This window comes from Apostichopus japonicus, chromosome 4, assembly GCF_037975245.1.
Source record: "Apostichopus japonicus isolate 1M-3 chromosome 4, ASM3797524v1, whole genome shotgun sequence".
Taxonomy (NCBI): domain Eukaryota; kingdom Metazoa; phylum Echinodermata; class Holothuroidea; order Aspidochirotida; family Stichopodidae; genus Apostichopus; species Apostichopus japonicus.
Window position 1 is genome coordinate 11685092 of NC_092564.1, and position 21080 is coordinate 11706171.

The window sequence follows — 21080 nt, forward strand, 5'->3', positions numbered from 1 at the left end:
ACACGTACAGTATGTTTTAAAATGTTTCTCTCTGGTATCACTTTATATGCATATATAGGGGCGTCATCATCTTTCGAAAGAAACATATAAATATATTTACTTCTGTTAGCCCGATTATTCAACCGCCAAACCTTTTTTTCTTCTTCTTACGAGCTCTACATGAGATATCCTTGCTTAATCCATATACGCAAGTCCAGAAAACTAACCTCTCATTGTAAAATGTGACCTCCAGATCCTGGTAGTTTATTACCCCCCAAATCCGCAGGTCCCCCATCACCACACTGTCACCTCCTTGCGCAATTTATGTCTTTGTGTATAATTCAAAATAATTAAAGAAATAAGTCCGTCTGAGAACAGAGCAAAGTTGGCCAAGTTGTTGAGAAGGGGTCATTGTAAGGAATAACCGTATAGCAAGAAAAGTTATGGACGAATAAATTGGCATGGGTGTATTTTAAAGTTTCAGGCAAGGTTTTAAACTAAGGAAGGATCAACAACAAGGGTTGCCGCGACTTCTTCGGCCCCATCTCTGGCTTGCTTCTTAAATGGAACTGAGTTCATGATTCTTCTGCCTACCTCCCCCACCCCCCCCCACACCTCTCTACTCCCCCCCCCACACACACACTCTTCTCGTACCGTAGCTTTATTGACGGTAATTTTACTGAAACAGAGTAAATGACATCTGGAACCGAACATCCAACCTTACTTAAGTCAAAGCCTAAATATTACCAGTTCCGCGATGACCTTTTTTTTTTCTTTCTTTTTTACATTTTTTTAAGGGGGGGGGGGCGTATATTATCATAATCACATAATCTATATGGACTTTATCGGGATCGATTAAATTGCGAGTGCTAAACAAGGCACGCAATAACGAAGTTGCTTCGAAACCTTTCAGTTTAGTGAAATTAAGCACTAAACTTAAGGATCGTTTTGATGTTTTGAAAATCATTTTGCATTGTGCTGTACAATGGCGACAGAACATGTACCGGTTACGGATGCTTTGTGGTAAAATGCTGCCTTCTTTTAATGTCCCTTCTGTTACTGTTACTTGTCATTCAGCCTCTGAGGAAGATACTGCTAGGATCGAAACGTCAGGCCCACTTACTTTTACACATTCTCTTACACAGGCTCTTTAGTGGATAAGCAGTTTGCAACAATTTTGATTTATACTACTTTTATTGTGCATCTTTTTATTTTATTTTGCATTGTTTCGATTTTTGCTTTGCCGATGGGTTGATTGGGGCGGTCGGGGGGGGGGTTCCTGATATTAAATATACAAAAATTTTGTGCTGAATTTTGTTCCAGTAAGGCAACTATTTTGTTGAAAGAATTTTTTTCAACTTTCATTTTAGGGTTTCTTTATTCTTATCATTTGTCATAGTAGCAAGCAGATATGCATGAAACTTCTCTGATCTGAAGTTTGACACTTTCTTTTTTTCTAATTTTACTCAAAGACAATTACACTGCAACTGTCGTCTACCGTTATATCATACAATTGTATACATCTTTAAAACATATGTTTTCTGTTGTCTTTATTACTACCAGTTACTCCGGGGGAACAACCTGTATGATCGATGTGGTATATTGCCAAGTAAGTCACACGTCGCTAGCACGTTACGGTATCTACAGTTAATTATCTAGCGAGATTATTTACGAGGCTGCCTTCTCATGCAATATGTACGGTTTCACTGGATATCCATCAAACCAAGATATAATACACAGCGACATATTCTGGTAGCACAGAACACAAACAGATACCCTCGCTCTTATATCTTTTTTTTTTTTTTACAATAGCTTGTATAGGGCGCTTTCCTATGTGATATAATTATACCAGCACTTTTCATTCCAATTGCTTGTACATAGCATTCCATGCATACATGTTGGTATGGTAACTGGTCATATGACATGCTGTGGACACACTGTAGCTAGGTTCGAATAACAGGTACAAATTACGCTAACAAGTTAGGTAGCTCTATATATGCTGTAACTTCTGCTTCTAAAAAGCAACATAGTACCGAATAACATATGAAGACTATAGTTGCATAGGCTTCAACTAGTATTATATCGCTGTATGTTAGGATATATGCCTATATAAATGCATGCGTCGCAGCATAGTTTGAACCCCTCCCTAAATAAATGCATCTTGAGAAATTATGTTGTCTGCCATATGGTCGCTGGATAATGAAACTCTTTATACTTTCTTCAAAAATAGGAGAGGAAAGATAAGCATGTAATAAGACGAGGATAACGATGATATATGGTTTAAGGTGAAGTTACCCGTGACTTCATAATTACTAAGACAATTTTACGCTGCATGATCCACAAGTCATATACAGGTATGATGTTTAGTCCCTTGGTGTACAGTTACCAGGAGTTACAGATAAAGTTAGGCTATTTTATAGAGCTTGGCTTGTCTTACTATATATATGTTGTAAATTTATTGACAGGTATAAATTATGAGAATATGTATAAAGATCAAGCACTGTAGTCCAGGTATAGTGTTTAGACATCAGAGATCCGACGAGATATATATTAAACGGTCTGGGGAATAAGATGAATGTATAGTGTTTATAATTCTACACTTAACGATATACGGACCATTCCCCCGTCTGTGATGTTATTATTCTCATCAGCAAGCAAAGTTTATATAATCATTTATTTGGTTTAAGATTTTCATATCTAAAAAAAAAGGTCGTTTCAAAATTTAATGAAAGTTTCAATATCATTTTCACTTGAACATATTCTCTCTTAGAGTTAAAGAATGAAAAAGTTAATCTAAAAGGTTAGTTTTTTCCCCTTCGGTTTTAGAGTATGGAGTAAGTCACCACTCTAAATTAATTAAAAACAAGAAACCGCTCATTCTTAAAGTAGAAACAGGAGACAGAGACTTGTTTTCTCTTGTATTATCAGGAAGGAGGGTTGGATGTACGACCATACGACCATCATGATAGGGAAGAAGGAGGGTGGATGTTTTGTGACGTCAGAAATGTTAACATGTACAATGATTCAGTCGCACTTATATTAAAACGACTTTCGTAATATTTACTTCAATGTTGTCAATGTTGTAGTTGAACACAATGTGTACTGTATGGAGTTGCATTATAATTATGTGTACTATCATTTTATAATATGCTTAAGGAAAGATGAAGAGTTCGATGATGGGGGTCTGTGATATCATGGGAAAGTTAAAGGATGGTGTGGTCTCATTTTTCAGAATATACGCAATATAAACTAAAGAGTGAAGACTCTGGACCTTCCTACGACTCATTACATATATATATATATATATATATATATATATATATATATATATATATATATATATATATATATATATATATATATATATATATATATATACGGTCTACTACATAGTTGTAACCAAATCGGTGTCCTAAATTTATATGTTAAAATGTTAAAATATTCTGTTACAATCATGACGCACTAGCACAACCCGACACAAAGACATCATTTAGTCGATATTAATTTTGAAAATGATTTCGACCTCTGATACATTGCTGTTGTAACACCTTAAACATAACCACCTCGGTAAGTGCTTAAAAGTTAGCAAACAATGAATGAACGAGCACTATAAGACATCAAAGTTAAAGTTAATTTCCTCATCAATTTTGCCTTCTAAAAAAGTATTCAATTAGACATTTCACATATTTTAATTAAAAATTGAATGTCTATATCAAACTTAGGCCTACTATTGGGCCAAAATATGTTTTATTTCGTTCAATATACAAACATTTCCTAGAGTTATTTTGTTATTTCTAATTAATCTTTGACAGTAGAGTTAAGAGTGCAGTATTGCGTGAGTAATCGACATCAACAAACTGTTATTGGCTGTGCTGAAAGTTTCCTGCATCTCCTAATTAAAATTTCTTACAACGTCATGAAAAGCGTATTTAAGGAAACCATTTTGTATGGAAGCCGTTAAGCGCCATTGTTATTAGAATTAAATTACCGGTAATTAATAAAATCATGGAGTTCAATTGAAAGTAATACAGAAAGGACAATGTTGTATTGCATGTGATCTGAATCAAAACTGGCATTCAAATAACAGAGTAACGATAATCATGACTTTAAAAAATTATTACAATGAATTCGTGAAAAGGAATAACAAAACATGTGACTGACAGTGAACACGGAAACGGTAAATGAGCCATAAAATATAGAACTAACGAAATATTGATAACGTTACTAGGTTTTCATATGGACTAGCGCAGACCTACTTTAAATATTGTTATTAAGATTAAAACAGTTTCCTTATTAGCTGGCATAATTAAAATATCTATGAGTGTTAAATATATTAATAGACTGTTTCTTTAACCTGTTTTCCTTTCCTTTCTTTATCTTTTCTTTTCTTTCCTGTATTTTCACATGTATACATAACCTTCATGGATTCAACAAAATTGTTATCAAGTCATCAATTTCTTTTGCTTTGATATCATACTAGATGAACGTCTTTATTGTGTAGTGAGGTAAGAACATGACTTGTAGTAGTGAGCCCGTACATGTGATGGCATTCTAGCGTAGTAGGTTGGACTCGTACTCGACCGTTTCGATATGTACTCGTACTGGTGTACTTGAGGGTATTGTGGGAATATGATATATATGTATCGTAACATAATATATATATATATATATATATATATATATATATATATATATATATATATATATATATTTATATTTATATATATATCGTACACATACCAATCGGATTTGAATTTGTATACTCATGAGCTGTTCTACAAGTCTGGGTGGAACATGCAAGGATACAGTTTGGTCAATGTTATCGGGACGTCACTTTGGTAGAGCAAGATTTTTTTATCGGACACTACCCCGACATGGCAATGTAATTTATGACGTCATATCGAGAGGACGAAATAGTTAAGCCAGGTCATATCAACATGACGAGACTGAGAACTGATTACGTCATACGGACATTACAAGATACTTGTCAGACGTTCTGTCGACATGGTAAGGTTATTTATGACGTCATACCAAGAGGACGAAAAAGTCAACCTACGTCATATCAACATGACGAGACTGAGAACTGATTACGTCATATGGGCATTACAAGATACTTGCCAGACATCGTGTCGACATGGCAACGTTATTTATTATGCCCTGCCGATATGACAAAATGTACAGACATGTCGAAATGGCAAGAAGCTATCTTATCTAGACTTTATAAATCAGAAAGTCGAATATTCAAATGCTGTCCTAAACCTCTTACTCGTAATAAGCAGAGCATATTAGATGTCCTTTAGAGGTCTCCGTAAAAGATATAAGTGTAAATTCTTCGTAAATCAACTGTTGATAAGATAACGGAAAGCTACACACTGATGACACTGAACAATAATGCAACCGATTAAATGTAACGTATACAGTTTCTGGATGATAATCTTGTCGTCTGATGTAAATAAACCATACGGTTTTAGCTTTACCAGTTTATAATAAATAGGACTACGAGAGTCATCATTTCAAAAGACACTTAGCATATGAGAGTGCTAGCTAGTTTTGCTCTTGTATGTTACTGTTTCATTTCTGTCTGTTCTTGGGATTTGCTGGAGTATACTGATGAGTGGATGGGAAGGGTGGGCTGGTATAGGTCAAGACTTTGTAAAATGTCATAATGGTATTAAAATTAATGTTTCGTGGAATCTTGAACTATTGGGAATGAGATAAGCATTGCAATGGTGAATTATGACTTATTCCTCTCCCCCCCCCCCCCCCCAAAGAAATACGTGTAATGGAGTTTAAATTTTTTAGTCAAATTCACCAATTTATCCCAAGGAAAGTGTACCGTGTATTATTAAGACCCGCAAAGATTTAACCAGGCAGTAGCGTGCACAGGATTTCAAATATTGTGGGTGAGGGTGGGTGGGGGGATTTATAAAATCCCCTCACTGATTTAGGTAGGGGTATACTATATGGATGAGCCGGAGGTTAATGAAGGATTTTATAAAGGAGGGGTATGACCATGGGATTGGTGAAGCCGATTCCTATGTAGGGGTCCGTGTGTGGGCTTTGAAATAAGCCCTTATACCCCATCATACCTCTGGTTTACTTGACGGCAGATTCATCGATCCTAGAGAACGGAGGGGAGTTGGTGGGGGGGGGGGTCACTGCATATTCCTCAACGGTGAAAAATTAGGCAAAAATTGATGATCTTGCCCCCTCCAAAAAGTGGATGCATAAACAAAACAACATATTCGATAATATGAATATCATATAGAATGTTATAAATGATCGTAAGCAGTACACGTTAAATGAATATTAAAACAATAAATATGGAATAAAAGCCCTTCGAACACAGTGTTCAAAGTTCATACACATCGTGCATGAAGCTGACAATAGGTTACATTATTGTTATACATCTTGTTGTATCAAGATATATACTTGACCGTTATGCATGATATAACTGGAAATAAATGAAATTATAATTTGCTTTACTTAGAAACGTGTGTGATTAGGGTGTAGAGGGAGAAGGTACATACATCTTACAGCCAATGTGTGTACTATTGTCTACAATTTCTGTTCTTCTGGTTATGTATATTTCAATTCATGGCTGGATTGTTTCGGTCAGTTTGACCCTCCAATCCTGCATGATGTTGTAACGTTTCAAATCTACCTGTCACGTGCTGAGTGATTGCTCATCTGCTCATTAAAACTTTCGGTTTTCTTATTTTTTGAAATATGTTTTAGAGTTACCTATTTTAATTTGTTAATATTGCTATTTAACGATCGTTTTGGGTTGCAAATGATCCGCTAGTGTAAACGCACTATATATACATGAGTTCATATGATGGAAGAGATCGGGTTTGCACTTGTCAACAACAAACAATATCATCTCTAAAAACGACAAGATAACTGATATTAGTCACGACCGTAGTCGTAATATTAGAGTAATATATATATATATATATATATATATATATATATATATATATATATATATATATATATATATATATATATATATGACGTTATTGTGACTGTTTCCAAATTGATCGAAATATTATACCTGTTGATAATATTTTGACAATTTCCGCTAGGCTGATATATCGGGTTTGCTTGACAGTCGAAGTCGAAATATTTTTCGTTGATGGTATTTCATAAATATTTTGTAGAGCCGACGTCGTTACCATTCAATGGTAAATATCCAGCCAAATCATTTACAGCTTCGACTTCATATGCACATTATTTCAGCACCAAGACAGATCTCTCTAAAATTTATCATATTTTAGTGCCAACACGTCAATTCAAGGTTGAATCAAAAAGTGCTTTGCCCGCTTCTTATATATACCCTCAACATTTTCGATTTTAAACCATTTCTCATGAATAAATCACAAATTGGCTGTTACTTGATCCTTGTGAATATTTAACTCCCAAGAAGTGTCTATTTAAAGTTTACCGCTGCATAAAAGCTTAGTACACAATACACAGAAAGCCTCCATTAACGAGGCAAACACGTATACGACACTACGGTGGCGATTGGGAACAACCATGCAGGCAAACGATCAAGTCTTTTAATTTAGCTCCAAGAGCCTTTAATGGTCGACGATTTCAATCAATTTTAAAGTCATGGAAAGCCTGTTTCACCTTGCTTGGATTCCACTTGAGTGCTCCGACATAATTACCTGCCCTCGTTTCCATCTTGAGCTAGTGAAGCATGTTTTCCTTGACCGTCCCGATATTATTGTCCCAAAATGGGGGGGAAAGAAGGAAGTCCGCAAGGCTAAAACACACACACATATATCGGTTGTAGACCTATAGCGTGTGGTTTAGATTCGTTGAAATGTGTTTTCAGTTTAAATTTTGAGGTTAGGTCAGGGAGGTAATATGGCTTCGATGAAATATTAATCTTACATCGCTACATGCTAAATTTATTGGTATCTATACACGTGTGTCGAGTCCTTTTTCCCATAGGCCTACTCGTGTAATTCTAGGAATAATAGATGCATGTTCTCGTAATCAAACAATGGATTTGTACTCATAATCAAACCATGCATTTGTACTCGTAAGTAAACCATAAATTTGTACTCGCAATCAAACCATGGATTTGTACTCGCAATCAAACCATGGATTTGTATTCGTAATCAAACCAATGGATTTATACTCGTAATCAAACCAATGGGTTTTTACTCATAATCAAACCATGGATTTGAACTCATGATCAACCTAATATGGATTTGTACTCCCAATCAAACCCATGGATTTTTACTCGTAATCAAACCATGGATTTGTACTCACAAACAAAACATCAATGGGTTACTTAAACTCGATATCGAGAATATATACTATTGCAAATAGAAGAAGTAAGATATCTCCGCGCTTAAAGCCTTGCACTCATATATGTCATACACTTATACCAAGCGACAGACGGCTTGTACCCGCACTTAATATAATAAATTCTGCTCTGTGCATACCGTTGTATTAAATGTTCACAATGCCTGATCAATGCATGGCAAGCTGTATTACTGTATAACCCGGTACATAGTATATAGTTACATGATGGGAGTGAAAGTTTATTTGCGAGGTACATCCTCAAAGACAGTCATCGGCAACACCGAAATATGTATAACGCGTCAGTGTTTTAATTATTAATTATGAAATCGTTCATGATCTTCAGGTACGCTTGATATGATTGATAGCATTATTCAAATAACAAAGATATATTTTCTTCATTTGTCAAATTGCAGAATTATGATTCAAATAAATAGTGTTAAGTAATGTCACATTTTTCAACAATTTGGCAACATTTGGATGGTTCCTGTAGATTCTATTCATAATAAAAATAATAATTAACTATATACTGTATTTTTACCAAATCATGTGTTTCGAGTAACAATGGGCCATCTTAAAATGATATTGATTGCTGTAGTAGAAAGAATTTGTCAATTCTCACAGAATCCAACCCATTAATTATTTTAAGAAGCATAGCGCATCAAGAAAGAAAGGCACTGTGTATACTGCCATCTTGAAAGAAGAAAGAAAAAAAAAATTTTCTACTCGCATCAAAGACAAAAATTGTTGACTATATTGTATGATATGATATTCCAATTTTGACTAAAGCTTTGTCACAGTTTATTGGTTTATTGACGGCGACGGTTTCACTCAACAACTGATATTAGAGGGCGAAATCTCATTTAATATTTAGCTTCAAAACTCAGAAGAGCGCATCCGAGAGAAGTGCATTTCAAGTTAATTAAAGGTTCTTTATACTTAATACTTTTGACGTGTGCTTATGCGTTTTCATGGAGAAGACACTTTTAGGTAGAAAGCAGTACTTTGCAAAATATTTCACGTGCCATTTTTGTTTTTATTGTCATCGTGAAATAGTGTCATGAGCATGGCTGAACTCAACTGGTGATAGTTTGTACGTTATACCGCATAAACCTGTTATGTCGGTAGCATGAATCATATCGCATTCAGCTGTCGTTATGACGATTGTAACATGGAAACTATATTGAACAGCATATGGCATGCACTGTTCATATTATGTTTCTTTCAAGATGGCGTGTCGGCCTGCAATGATGCAATATACACGTCACTTTAAGGGACATCGCCGAGGACACTCGATAATAATCCATATATATATATATGGACGGGCCACACATTACATATTCAGATGGGAACCGTATAAGAAATATTGCTTAATACTTCATCCCGGTCATATTTTGTGCTTATATGTAAATTAAGATGTTTTTATTGGGGGGGGGGGGGTAATTTTTCGATTTTCTGTTTTCACAGGTGTTCCTCAGTTCCTCTAGCTATCATGCCCTTAATTCTTGCACTGCCAAACTCAACTTTAGTCGAATCCAAGACAGAGTTTATTTCACATTCAGCACTTATTGAGTCTTAATATATTTTCGGTTAAACAATGGAGGGGTCAATTGTTGGGCGGTGTTTAGGCTATCAGTAGCCCTTAATCCGGCCCTAAAGAACGTATTGATAGTCTTCGATGTATTCATGCTATTTGAAATTAACAAGAAAATGAAATGAAATTTTCACACGAACACACGCACCCCCATATACACGCACACACACAAAGATTTCTTTGGTATGTGCATCTATTAGGGATCGCACTTGTTTGGTTCAAGTTACCTTTCGGTGAACAAAACGAATAAATATTTTTCGGATGTCTCATCGAAAACGGTATGTACGGTGGGAACTAAAAAAACCTTTCATCAGAATAATGGTCGGATTATAGTCTCCTGGTACATTGTCATAAATAAATTTACTGGAACTGCAAAATTCTTTTAACATTCATGTTAACAATCACTAGGGGCGCAACTACCATATGTGTACGAGGATTGCCAACCCCCCCTTTCCAGCCCCCACCTCAATTTGAGACATGTTGACAAATTGGAAGGTGCTTAAAAATGCAAAACCGGGCTATATTTTGCAACTTGTGATACAATGTTGAAGAAGTTGGACTGTTTAGCATGCTATAGGTTGTTCCGAACATACATGTTACATATGCCTGTACCATACGCTAGGATTTTATTGTTATTAATTTATTCTGTCTGTCAAAGAGGGAAGTGGATATATCCCCACCTCCAGTAGTATCCGTGGTCGCGCCCCTGTCAACCCCCCACCTCCCCTCCCCCTATGCACCTTAACTCTCAGATTCACAGCAGTACGTAATACTATACCTCTTCAACACTGTATATTCTAGCCTGGTTCTAGACATGTACACATAGGTTAACCATAGTGTCTTATGGATTTATCGTCAAGTGTAAAGCAACTTCCAAATTTTACATAATAATATCGCTTTATCAGCCCCATCATCCTGTAAACACCGGAATAGTTCAAAGGTCGCATGAAGGAGGGGGGGGGGGTGTATTGAAACATAAAATATTTCCTTACATTTCTTTTGTAAAGCATATTTTGTGAGTCATTCAACATGCTCACTACATTATGACCCTGTATATAATATACATACAATTCCTCTATACAATGAGTGCACGGTCGTTGTCATTCTACGAAAATGTTAGTTTATGTGCTTGCGTGTTGTGCGGGGTGTGTTGGTGTGTGTTTAATACTGCAGGATCAGTGAAAGTTGTATATTAAGACTGAAGGTAGCGTTCGCCCCCTTCCCTCATTACAAACATAGAACTTTTCTATGGTTATTCTCGTGAACGTTTTTACAGTTGTGGCTGCACAACTGTCGTATCTTTTATTTGTAGGTGGATTCTACCAATGAAAAATAAAGATCAGTGTAACGTATTTTAAAGATTCGATTAATTTATTTTATTTCAAACATGATGGAACTTGCTTCTTTACATTATTCAGGTTCGCTATACATAGAGCTTATTTGTGTGTTTGCAAGGTAAACGTTTTGCTTTCACGTTTTCTTCAGTTCAAAGGATGTGTTTTCAGTCACAGACCCGGCTCGTAGAATAATCACTTTATAATTAGTCTGAAAGAATGGTATATTCAAGAAACATGTAAAACAGAACACGTTCGCGACAGATTTAAGTTACTTAATTTGCATATACGCTGCGACTGTCTGCGCGACTGTTCGTCTTGATTGTTAGCACAAGTTTATTATATAACCACTGATTGCACCCTTTCAGGCCAGAAGAGGTATACTTGGATGCTTTTATTGCACCCTTGAAGAGAGCATGAATATCTTCAGTCAAAGCATAACGTATAGTGGATCCAGGCAAGAAGCACGCTACGCTTGCTTCAATTCAATAATGGAACGGGGCAAGCCTCGGTTTTTAAACCGTTATATGGTATATGCAATATACTATAATGTAGCCTACTGAAGGCATGTGTGATGTAACCGTACAAGCTTAAACGTCAAGGTCGCCATTTGATTTTCTTTCATGAAATGTTCTTTAACCCATTTTTGTATTCCCTGTACGTATAGTCATAATTAGATGCAGTCTGCACAATGCATACAAAGACTGTTATTAATTCCTTGATAGGCTATGCACGACGTTAAATATACCAGCACATGTATTAATATCAGCATTCCACTCCTCTCAACTCAAAGATTACTTCAGCATTTACACGTAGACGTCACAGCCATGCTGAAGTAAGTCTACCATCCGTGAAGTTCTGCTAGAATGGTCACCAGCTGCTATCATAAATAGCCCATCATGTATTTAGTCTTTCGTATTGCGAATTACAGTGGAGCCAACGAGGATGAAGCTAAGATGGGGTTGGGGTATGGGTGGGTATGGGTATTTTTGTATGTTTTAGGTACAACAAGTTAAACTGTAATTTTCGTCTGTGCGCATCAACACCCCCCTCCCACCTCCTGCCCTCCTTCCTATGCAACAATTTCTTGTGCCAACTGCTGTTTGATAGAGGACACAGCCGGAATACTTTGTGTTGAATAGTGGATGTACAAGCTAGAACGTCTCGTGTGTGTGTATTCCATACCACATATATTATGTACACATACTTATAACTTAGATGTTGGCCTATACCGGCTAATACGTGTCTTCAATATATGGAAACACTTAATATAAAGACTTACAGAATGTTGATTCGCTCTATTATGTATAGGTTATAGAAATACTATTTCGTAAACAGATTATAGTAAAATGGATCATGACAAAGGATTCAAGTTTAAATTTAACAGTATTTATTGCAAACGAAACAAACGATTTTCTCTCCCTGTGATCTTCCGCCATTCCGCTGGTTTCCTTCTCTCAAAATAAGTTGGATTTTATAAATAAGTTAACAAATTACAGGCAACGCAAAAAAAGAATAAAAAGAAAGAAAAAAAAAACATACGCAGCTGTTGTCCTCTCCAAAGAAAGACATTATCTCCAACACACACCCCCCCCCACCGCCCTTTTTTTCTATTCCAATAAAGTGACCCTCCTATGGGTCGAACAGTCTCATATACCGTCGTCGTAGTTCGAGACACAATCATTGATAAACAACACACCTCTCATGATGGTGTCAAATTCACTTGAAAATATAATCATGATAAATTCATAAGCCAACTTCCATATTATGTATAAAACGACTTACAACAACTGTGTCATGTTATTCTTCAGTCATAGTGACTGAGATAAAACCTGACGGAAAACAGCCCGCCGTATAATTATGAACTTTCGAATCTATAGGTAGAGTCATGAGGACTAGAACAACTATCTCTTGTTCCGATGGAGAGTAATTTTCATATATGACGTCATTTTCGTCAATCGTCGGTTTCTCATTTAAAATGTGCAATTCTCTAAGAATTCAACTTATAATCCTTGTAAAGGGTCGAACCGTATCCAAGTGAACTTTCCATGGAGTCATCGATAAGCTCTTTAATTGGGAACGGTTTTGGTCGAATCGGCTTTCACCCTTTTCAAGCAATTTCTTACATAATTTATTGTAACTTTACCAAAGTTCCTATACTGCTCAAGTAAGGTTACAATAAAGTTTAAGCGACGACACACACATAGCTTATTTCACTAAGTCAATGTTAATGAAATAATATAGGGGCGGATTCAGGGTGTCTTGGTGTAAACCTCTCTCCTTCCCCTCCCTTTTCAACACCCCCCCCCCCCCCAAGCCCTAATTATTAGCACAGCCTTTGTGTAAAACTGACTGGATTATAAACGTAATTTATAGCCTTATAGGTCTCAGAAAGCACAATTTCAAGACCAAAATGTTTATTTTTGATTGAGGGGGCGGAGAGACCTATAGGTCACAACCCTTCCTCTAATTTTTTTCTTCTGATCTTCCTCTAAAGTAATTAAAAACTTTGTTAAAGTTCTCCATAGTTTGTCGCTCAATCAGATGCAGAAAGCAAATTGAAAGACTCGACAAATCGCGACTTAGTATTTGACATGAACTATGAACAACAAATATGAATCAATGAATTGTGTTTTAGTATTCAAAATCAGCGATAAATTTATCAAAATAAATTCTTAAGGCTGCTTTAAACAGGCACGTTGGTTTACATCAGTGGTTCTAATGCATAGAGTCTATATAATACAGTAGAGCGACCTTCCAATCCTGGAGTTCTTTTCCAGTAAAAGTACAGAATCTAAGTTACATACGACAAGAAGATTCCCGTTTTCTATATTTAAGATTCGGTTTTCGTCACCAAAAGAAAGTAAGGAGAGGCAAATATTGAAAGACTTTTTCAAACCTAAAGTAACTAAATACTGCCATTACAACCACAAACTCAACATAGATTGTCGGTTATATACCCGGCAATTGATCAGAACAGTTCGCTCATTACTTTTTCTTTAAAAAGAAACGAGGTCAAATGTTTCGGTTTGTACCGGCGGGGGGGGGGGGGGGAATCTGATTTAGTCATTTTCTATTTCTACGAAAACATGCACATATATATGATTACGACACACTTGATGAGGAACATATACCTTCTAATTATTTCCTTTAATTTTTAAATTCTCCTCTCCTTCGCTTCCGGTGCATTATACGTGGAGGTCATCAGTATATGGGTCCGGAAATCCCGAATCTGCTACAAGGTCAAATAATGGTCACCTCATATACTTCAACTCCAAAGACGTATTTGATCGCGCCGGGCCCCTAAAAGTAGTTTTCCCTCACTGGGACATTTCGTGTTTAACGTAAGGACTCCTCAATGTCTGAAAATAACTTAAAGATCAAGAACCACCTGGAATTTTACTTTTGAAACTTAGTTTTGTGGCAATTTTGTTAGCATGCTAAAATGTCGGGCTAATACTGACTGCCGACACTGAATAGGCTATACCAATGTAGTCCTTGGCTGACCAAACTCAACATGAGTATAAGTGCTATATATAACCTTTTCAAAAAGTTCAGATGAACTTATTCCCTATAGTGGGCTTCATTTAAATATCAGAAGAGGAGACTAAAATGTGATTCGTGCTTGTTATATACCAGCAAGAAAGTGAAACGAGTTTCAGTTAAAGGGTCATAGCGACTTTTAAGACAGAGCAATATGTAAATAGACAATGGATAGTGCTGTTGCATTGTGATTCAGAATGTGCACCAAAAAAAATTCTTTTTTCTTTTTAATTTGCCGAGTCGAAAAGTCAACATTTTAAATGACCTTTATCAGATTTCAGTATATACAGGATCCATTTTTATCTTCTTGTTTTGTACGTTTGCAGGTGCGTATCCAGGGGGGGGGGCGTTGGGGGCGCGCGCCCCCCGGGTAAGAAAAAGAGGAGAGAAAAAAAGAGAAGAAAAAAGGGAAAAGGAGGGGAAAAAAGAAAAGGAGGAGAGAAAGGAAGGGAAGAAAAAAAGAAAAAAGAGAGAAAAAGGAGAAAAGGAGGGAGTAGAAAATAGCCAAGACTTCGGGAAGAGAAAGAGGAACAGTCATAGTTAAAGCGCTGATCCCTATTATATACACAGGGTAGCCAGTGACAGATCAAGGATTACGGAGGGGGTGTGCGCCTCACCCTACCCCTTACACCAACAACTCCATTTTTGACGTTTTTTTCCCTCTCTCACTAATGTATCTATATAAATACTATATATGATCTATCATAACGCGTGTGTGTGTATGGACGCCTTAAACAATTGTACAATTGTGCTATATGGAACCAACTGTGGCTGGTCTTGAACTCGACGGGGTCGTCGGGAACATGACGCATTTCGGGAAGGGGGCGACCGCCCCCCCCCCCGAGCAAATTTTCTTTATGACATCGCTAGTAATTTCAAAATAGACAATGCTTAGGTGCAACTTACAAGGCCTGGGAAGTGTCATTTCCAGCGATCTGGGAGGCATTTTCGGCCAAAATTTTTCTTGTACGCTTCGCGCCAACTCATGGTGGCGCTTCGCTTAGATAGTTTGCATACAGGCTTCGCCTCTCCCTTGGCAATTACTCGCTACACGCCTGTTCGAATTTGTAAAGCAAAGAGCAGATATAACATCATATCAGTGAGCAATGAAATGCCTGTTCCACGATGAACAGCCTCAAAAACTGTCTATGTGTGTAATCGAAGGCGTAGCCCAATTGGATTTGGGGCTGTAACGACTTGCCCGAAAAAAGCCAAAATTTTTCGCGCGCAAAGCGCGCGTTCAACATATCTATGCCAATATCATATAAGCAAGCATCGGTCATTACATTGCATGGCATCGTGTACCGCACGGTCCGTCAAAGTAGCACAGTATACCGCCGGATGCTAATGTAGACAACCAAATGTCTTATGTAGATGGAGAAAAAGCATACAGATCCATTTATGTCAAACTCTCTTTTACAGTAGTAATGTCGGCCAATCTTAGAACTTTATTTTTATTACCAAGGAGATAATTTTTAATTGGTTGCGGGCGGGGGTGGGGGCTGCAGCCCCGCCTCCTACGGGACCTACGCCTATGTGTGTAGTGTTCGCTTTCGATATACCTGATATCGGAAATATCTGCTATTTTTCGTTTCCTTCAACCAAGTTTTATAATAGCCATAATAAGAGGTTGCAATATTTCTACACCAATAAATTAACTGTGTCGGAATTTTCCAAAATTTCCTCGCCAACATTCTTCATCATACTTTCCTCTACTCGTGCAATTTGTACCTGTCTATTAGGGGTTCAAGGAGGTTTTTCCCTATTGGTTGTCCATAGATTGAATTTTCTGCAACATTATGGGTATGTTTTCAAGTGATTTTTATTCACGAGAAATGTGAATTTTCAAATTCTCAACAAATAATGGGCTTAAAACCTTGAAAAGTGGGGCTTTCGGATATTGTGGGCCGTGACGTAGAATCGCCTACAAAAGCAATCATCCATAGGACATGCAATGAGGTCGAACATGATATGTGACTGGTGGCAATCTTCAAAAAGGTTATGGATGGAAAAAAAATTGAGAAATACTTGGTTCTCAGGCAAAAGTGTACATTTGGTTGGTCATTTTCAAGCCCGAGAAGTGTCATTTCCGGTGATCTGGGGGGTATCAAAACCAGAAATTTTCTTGTACGCTCCGCGCCAACCGATGGTGGCGCTCCGCTTAGATAGTAATTCGCGCCCCCCGGGTTAGAAAATCCTGGATACGCGCCTGGTTTGTATGTGCTTTAATTTCACCGAAATTAATCAATTAACATCTCATGTTACCTCTTCGTAGGGAATAACAATTAAAATGATATCGTTGGTGTAAGGATATGTCAGTACAATAACGTTTAGAGAATGTATGTGAAATTTAGTCGTGTTAATTTGTGAATGTTAATGAACACAGCCAGCTGTTCACCGAAGTTTAGAAAAATGCTATTACATATGGAAAACAATAACAAGCCCATCATTCTTGTCGCGTATCTGGATTTGATACGCCATAGTATAGTACTCACCATAGTGTTCACCATAGTGTTCACCATAGTGTTCACCATAGTGCTCACCATAGTGTTCACCATAGTACTCACCATAGTGTTCACCATAGTGTTCACCATAGTGCTTACCATAGTGTTCACCATAGTACTCACCATAGTGTTCACCATAGTGTTCACCATAGTGTTCACCATAGTGTTCACCATAGTGTTCACCATAGTGTTCACCATAGTGCTCACCATAGTGCTCACCATAGTGCTCACCATAGTGTTCACCATAGTGTTCACCATAGTGTTCACCATAGTGCTCACCATAGTGCTCACCATAGTGTTCACCATAGTGTTCACCGTGGTGTTCACCATAGTGTGTCAATATGTTTAGGTGGTGGGGCGTTATGGTGGGTTTTCTGTCTCAGAACAAAGGGGAATTGACACATACCTGCAATTATAAATAACGTCAATTTGTATCAGAATCTTATAGATGTAGATGTATAACTACCCTACAATTGAAGTGAATCTGTGCATGTCCATTTCAAGTGGTATATGTCACTTTAAATTGGAAAAAAACCCGTACTGAAGTATATTGGTATATGTCCATTTCAAGTGGCAGATATCAGTTTAAACTGATATACACCAATTTAGATTGATATATTCTAATGTATTCATATATACCAATTTAAATTGGTTTAAACCAATTTAGATTGGTTTTATGTCGATTTCTCGTGATCTGCTACAATATTATGGCCCGCCATACGCTTCCTGTATAAACATAATGTATCTTGCCATTGTTTTTTGCTTTGCGTACGGTAAAAGTCAGTTATAGCTTATGCCACATAGAACACAATACTATGTTGACTGTATGCTAGGGTGAACGGAGAATGGTATCGCATAAGTGAAGGGTACATTGAAATGTACGATGGAATAAGCTTCTATACACTCTAAAAACATGGAGCAAAAATATTACCCAACACTGGGTACATATTTGTATCATCAACCAAACGTGGGTAAATTATTAAGCCAAAAACAAGTAAAATGCAGACAATTTCGACCAATGTATTTATTTTTGTAAATCAAATTGGCTAAAACTGTCGTAACTCTATGGGTGTCTTTGTTCGGCGCTTGCGTGGCCACGTGGAAGTAGTAGAGGTCGTAGTAGTAGTAGTAATAGTGGTAGTGGTATAGTAGTAGTAGTAGTAGCAGTAGTAGCAGTAGTAGCAGTAGTAGCAGTAGTAGCAGTAGTAGCAGTAGTAGAAGTAGTAGCAGTAGTAGTAGTAGTAGTAGCAGTAGCAGTAGCAGTAGCAGTAGTAGTAGTAGTAGTAGTAGCAGTAGCAGTAGTAGCAGTAGCAGTAGCAGTAGCAGTAGTAGTAGTAGTAGTAGTAGTAGTAGTAGTAGTAGTAGTAGTAGTAGTAGTAGTAGTAGTAGTAGTAGTAGTAGTAGTAGTAGTAGTAGTAGTAGTAGAATATAAGTACCATAACACTATAGAGTTTTTCATCACATATCTACTTTATTATTGTCAAAATACATCAGTATCGCCAACACAGCGTTTGCCACAAGCTGGTGCGGTTATATCTAACAGGATTGATGTTGATTAATGTTATGTTCCGGCATGTAAGTGCGGCGGGTTGTTCGTTCGTGTGTGCACTTACATTACAGTACGCCGAGCCGAAGATATGCAAGCCTAGCCTGTATGAAAAAAAGTACAGATAAGAGTCGGTATAGTTACTTGTCGATAACCACTCTGAGAACAAAGTAGGTGTCTTCGACGGTTAATAAACTCTACGTTATTGTATGCACAGAACGATGAACTCCTTGTTCGATAGGCTCGTCAATCAGATAAAGTCTAAAAATGTTACGGTTATAGAACATAATGGAAGATGCAATAAAGTCGAAACAGTCGGTTATAGAAGATTTTTTTAAAACTATATACTGTTAACTGTTACGAATCAATGCGTAATTACCTCAGTTCCGAATTCTCTTTATATTTTTATTACAAGTATTCTTAAAGGAAAGATTTTTTTGTTTATATTGGGAAACCTTTCAGGCTTGTACTGTTAATCTTTCATTCTTTACAGCAGCAAAGTTAAACAAGAAATAAAAAGAAAGGAAAAACATGCGCTTTATAAGTTTACAAATTGTTATGTCAATCTATTGCGCACTGGTGATTCAAGAGCTAACGACGGGTAAAACATCTCCTGATAGCAATATCTCATAAGATGCGGGTTTCTTCTTAGATAATACTGCGCAGCTATTAAACTCTGGGGATATCATACAATCACCTATACTATACCACTAAGATGAGACTCATCGGATGCAGTGAAAACTCACACTGAATAGATTAAACCGAGACTTGAAAAGAGCACACCGACAAGAGAGAACAGGATAGTGTAAGAGCAATTAAAGTAGGGGTGTGTTATTTATATCGAAAAATAAAATACGAAGTGTCTTATCGGTATATTGGAGTAACTATGACATATACGGTAGTATTATACAGGTGCTGTGGCCGAGTGGATCAAGGCGGTGGTATTTGAAGCAATAGCAAAACGAGGCTTAGCAAAACGGGAGGTTCCGGGTTCGATACCCGGCTAGGTCATAATAAGGTGGATTTTTCATCCAAGAGCAATCTATGGTTTTCCCATCTGAAATGAAATGATACAAATTCCAAATTTGCGTAAAATGTTGAATTGGAAGCCACCCGATGTGTAAGTTGTAATCCATAAACCCTTGTGGGTTTTCCCACATTTGTGGTCGCTTAAGCGTCGTAAAATTAACTTCTGCCATTTAGCCCTGAACCAATTGTTCATAACCTGTACTTCCATGCTGCGCTTCAAAGCCACATAGAGTATGACTAAATATGAATGTTTCGCTTCTATTACATAATGGTTTATATTAGTTCATATAATGTCACATAGGATAACTTTGAAACATGATGTGAAACTATATCGTATAGGGTGGCTTCATAAGAAATTTGTCTTCTACTGGCTGAGTTATGTTCATCTTAATAAACACTCAGTAAACGTTTAAGGTTTAAATTGATGTCTATGTCATGTTGTGTAGTAGTTAACGCAGAGTATAATGTATATTCCCAAGTATTAACTAAGTGATGAACCACAAAATGGTACTAAATTTATAACTCGGGTTTCAAGTTTGGAAACCACTGTATTATTATACGTAGGGAATTGAGGCGTCGTGTAATTAAAGCCAATAGAAGTATCCGGCAAAATACTAAATAAATCAACCGAACGGAAGAGATCCGGGCCGCCATATTCATATCCTATAAGTCCCAAATGATAACTTCGGGGATTTCCTAAAAAAAACATGACGGGGTTTCCAGCACAACTGTAATGTCAGAAAACAGCACGCGAATGTTAACTTTATTTGCCATTGGACTAGTCAAAGGTGAACTTTAGCGTTAACAGCAGCTGGATTTGAACCTTTTTTTAAAATTTGGTTACGCTTAGGTCTATAATCCAAAGAAAACTACAGCAAAATAGGATTTTCTTTTAACAAGAATCTGTTCATTTGAACACCTGGAACCCGCCTTTTGCTTAAGATCACGTGTGGTATCAATATGTTATTTTTCGGAATACTCATTCAGTACATAGTCTCGATCATCGTACCTTTAACCATGCAGGAAACTCCGGTATCCAATTCCATTCCGAAGTGACACGTGTTAGTTCAATTAACGTATTGATAATTACAACTCCAGTGTCTATGTAAGTGGAATGCAGGAGTGCGGAGTGGGTCAACTTGTTTGGTTTGACTTGATTAGTTAGGCTTTATCTTCCGTGACTTTTCTTAATAAGACATACCTGGAAAGCGTATTATACCATGCCATTCCAG

The 21080-nt window shown here is 37.0% G+C and overlaps 1 protein-coding gene across 1 annotated transcript in view; it reads left to right on the plus strand.

The window, feature by feature from the left end:
- The first annotated feature begins 1549 nt into the window (after positions 1 to 1549).
- Positions 1550 to 21080, plus strand: part of LOC139966453 (complex III assembly factor LYRM7-like) — a 71619-nt gene continuing 52088 nt past the window's right edge. The window contains exon 1 of the mRNA XM_071969465.1: positions 1550 to 1588. Within this exon, the coding sequence (XP_071825566.1) occupies positions 1565 to 1588 (24 nt within the window). The 5' untranslated portion in view covers positions 1550 to 1564. The remainder of the gene's footprint in view (positions 1589 to 21080) is intronic.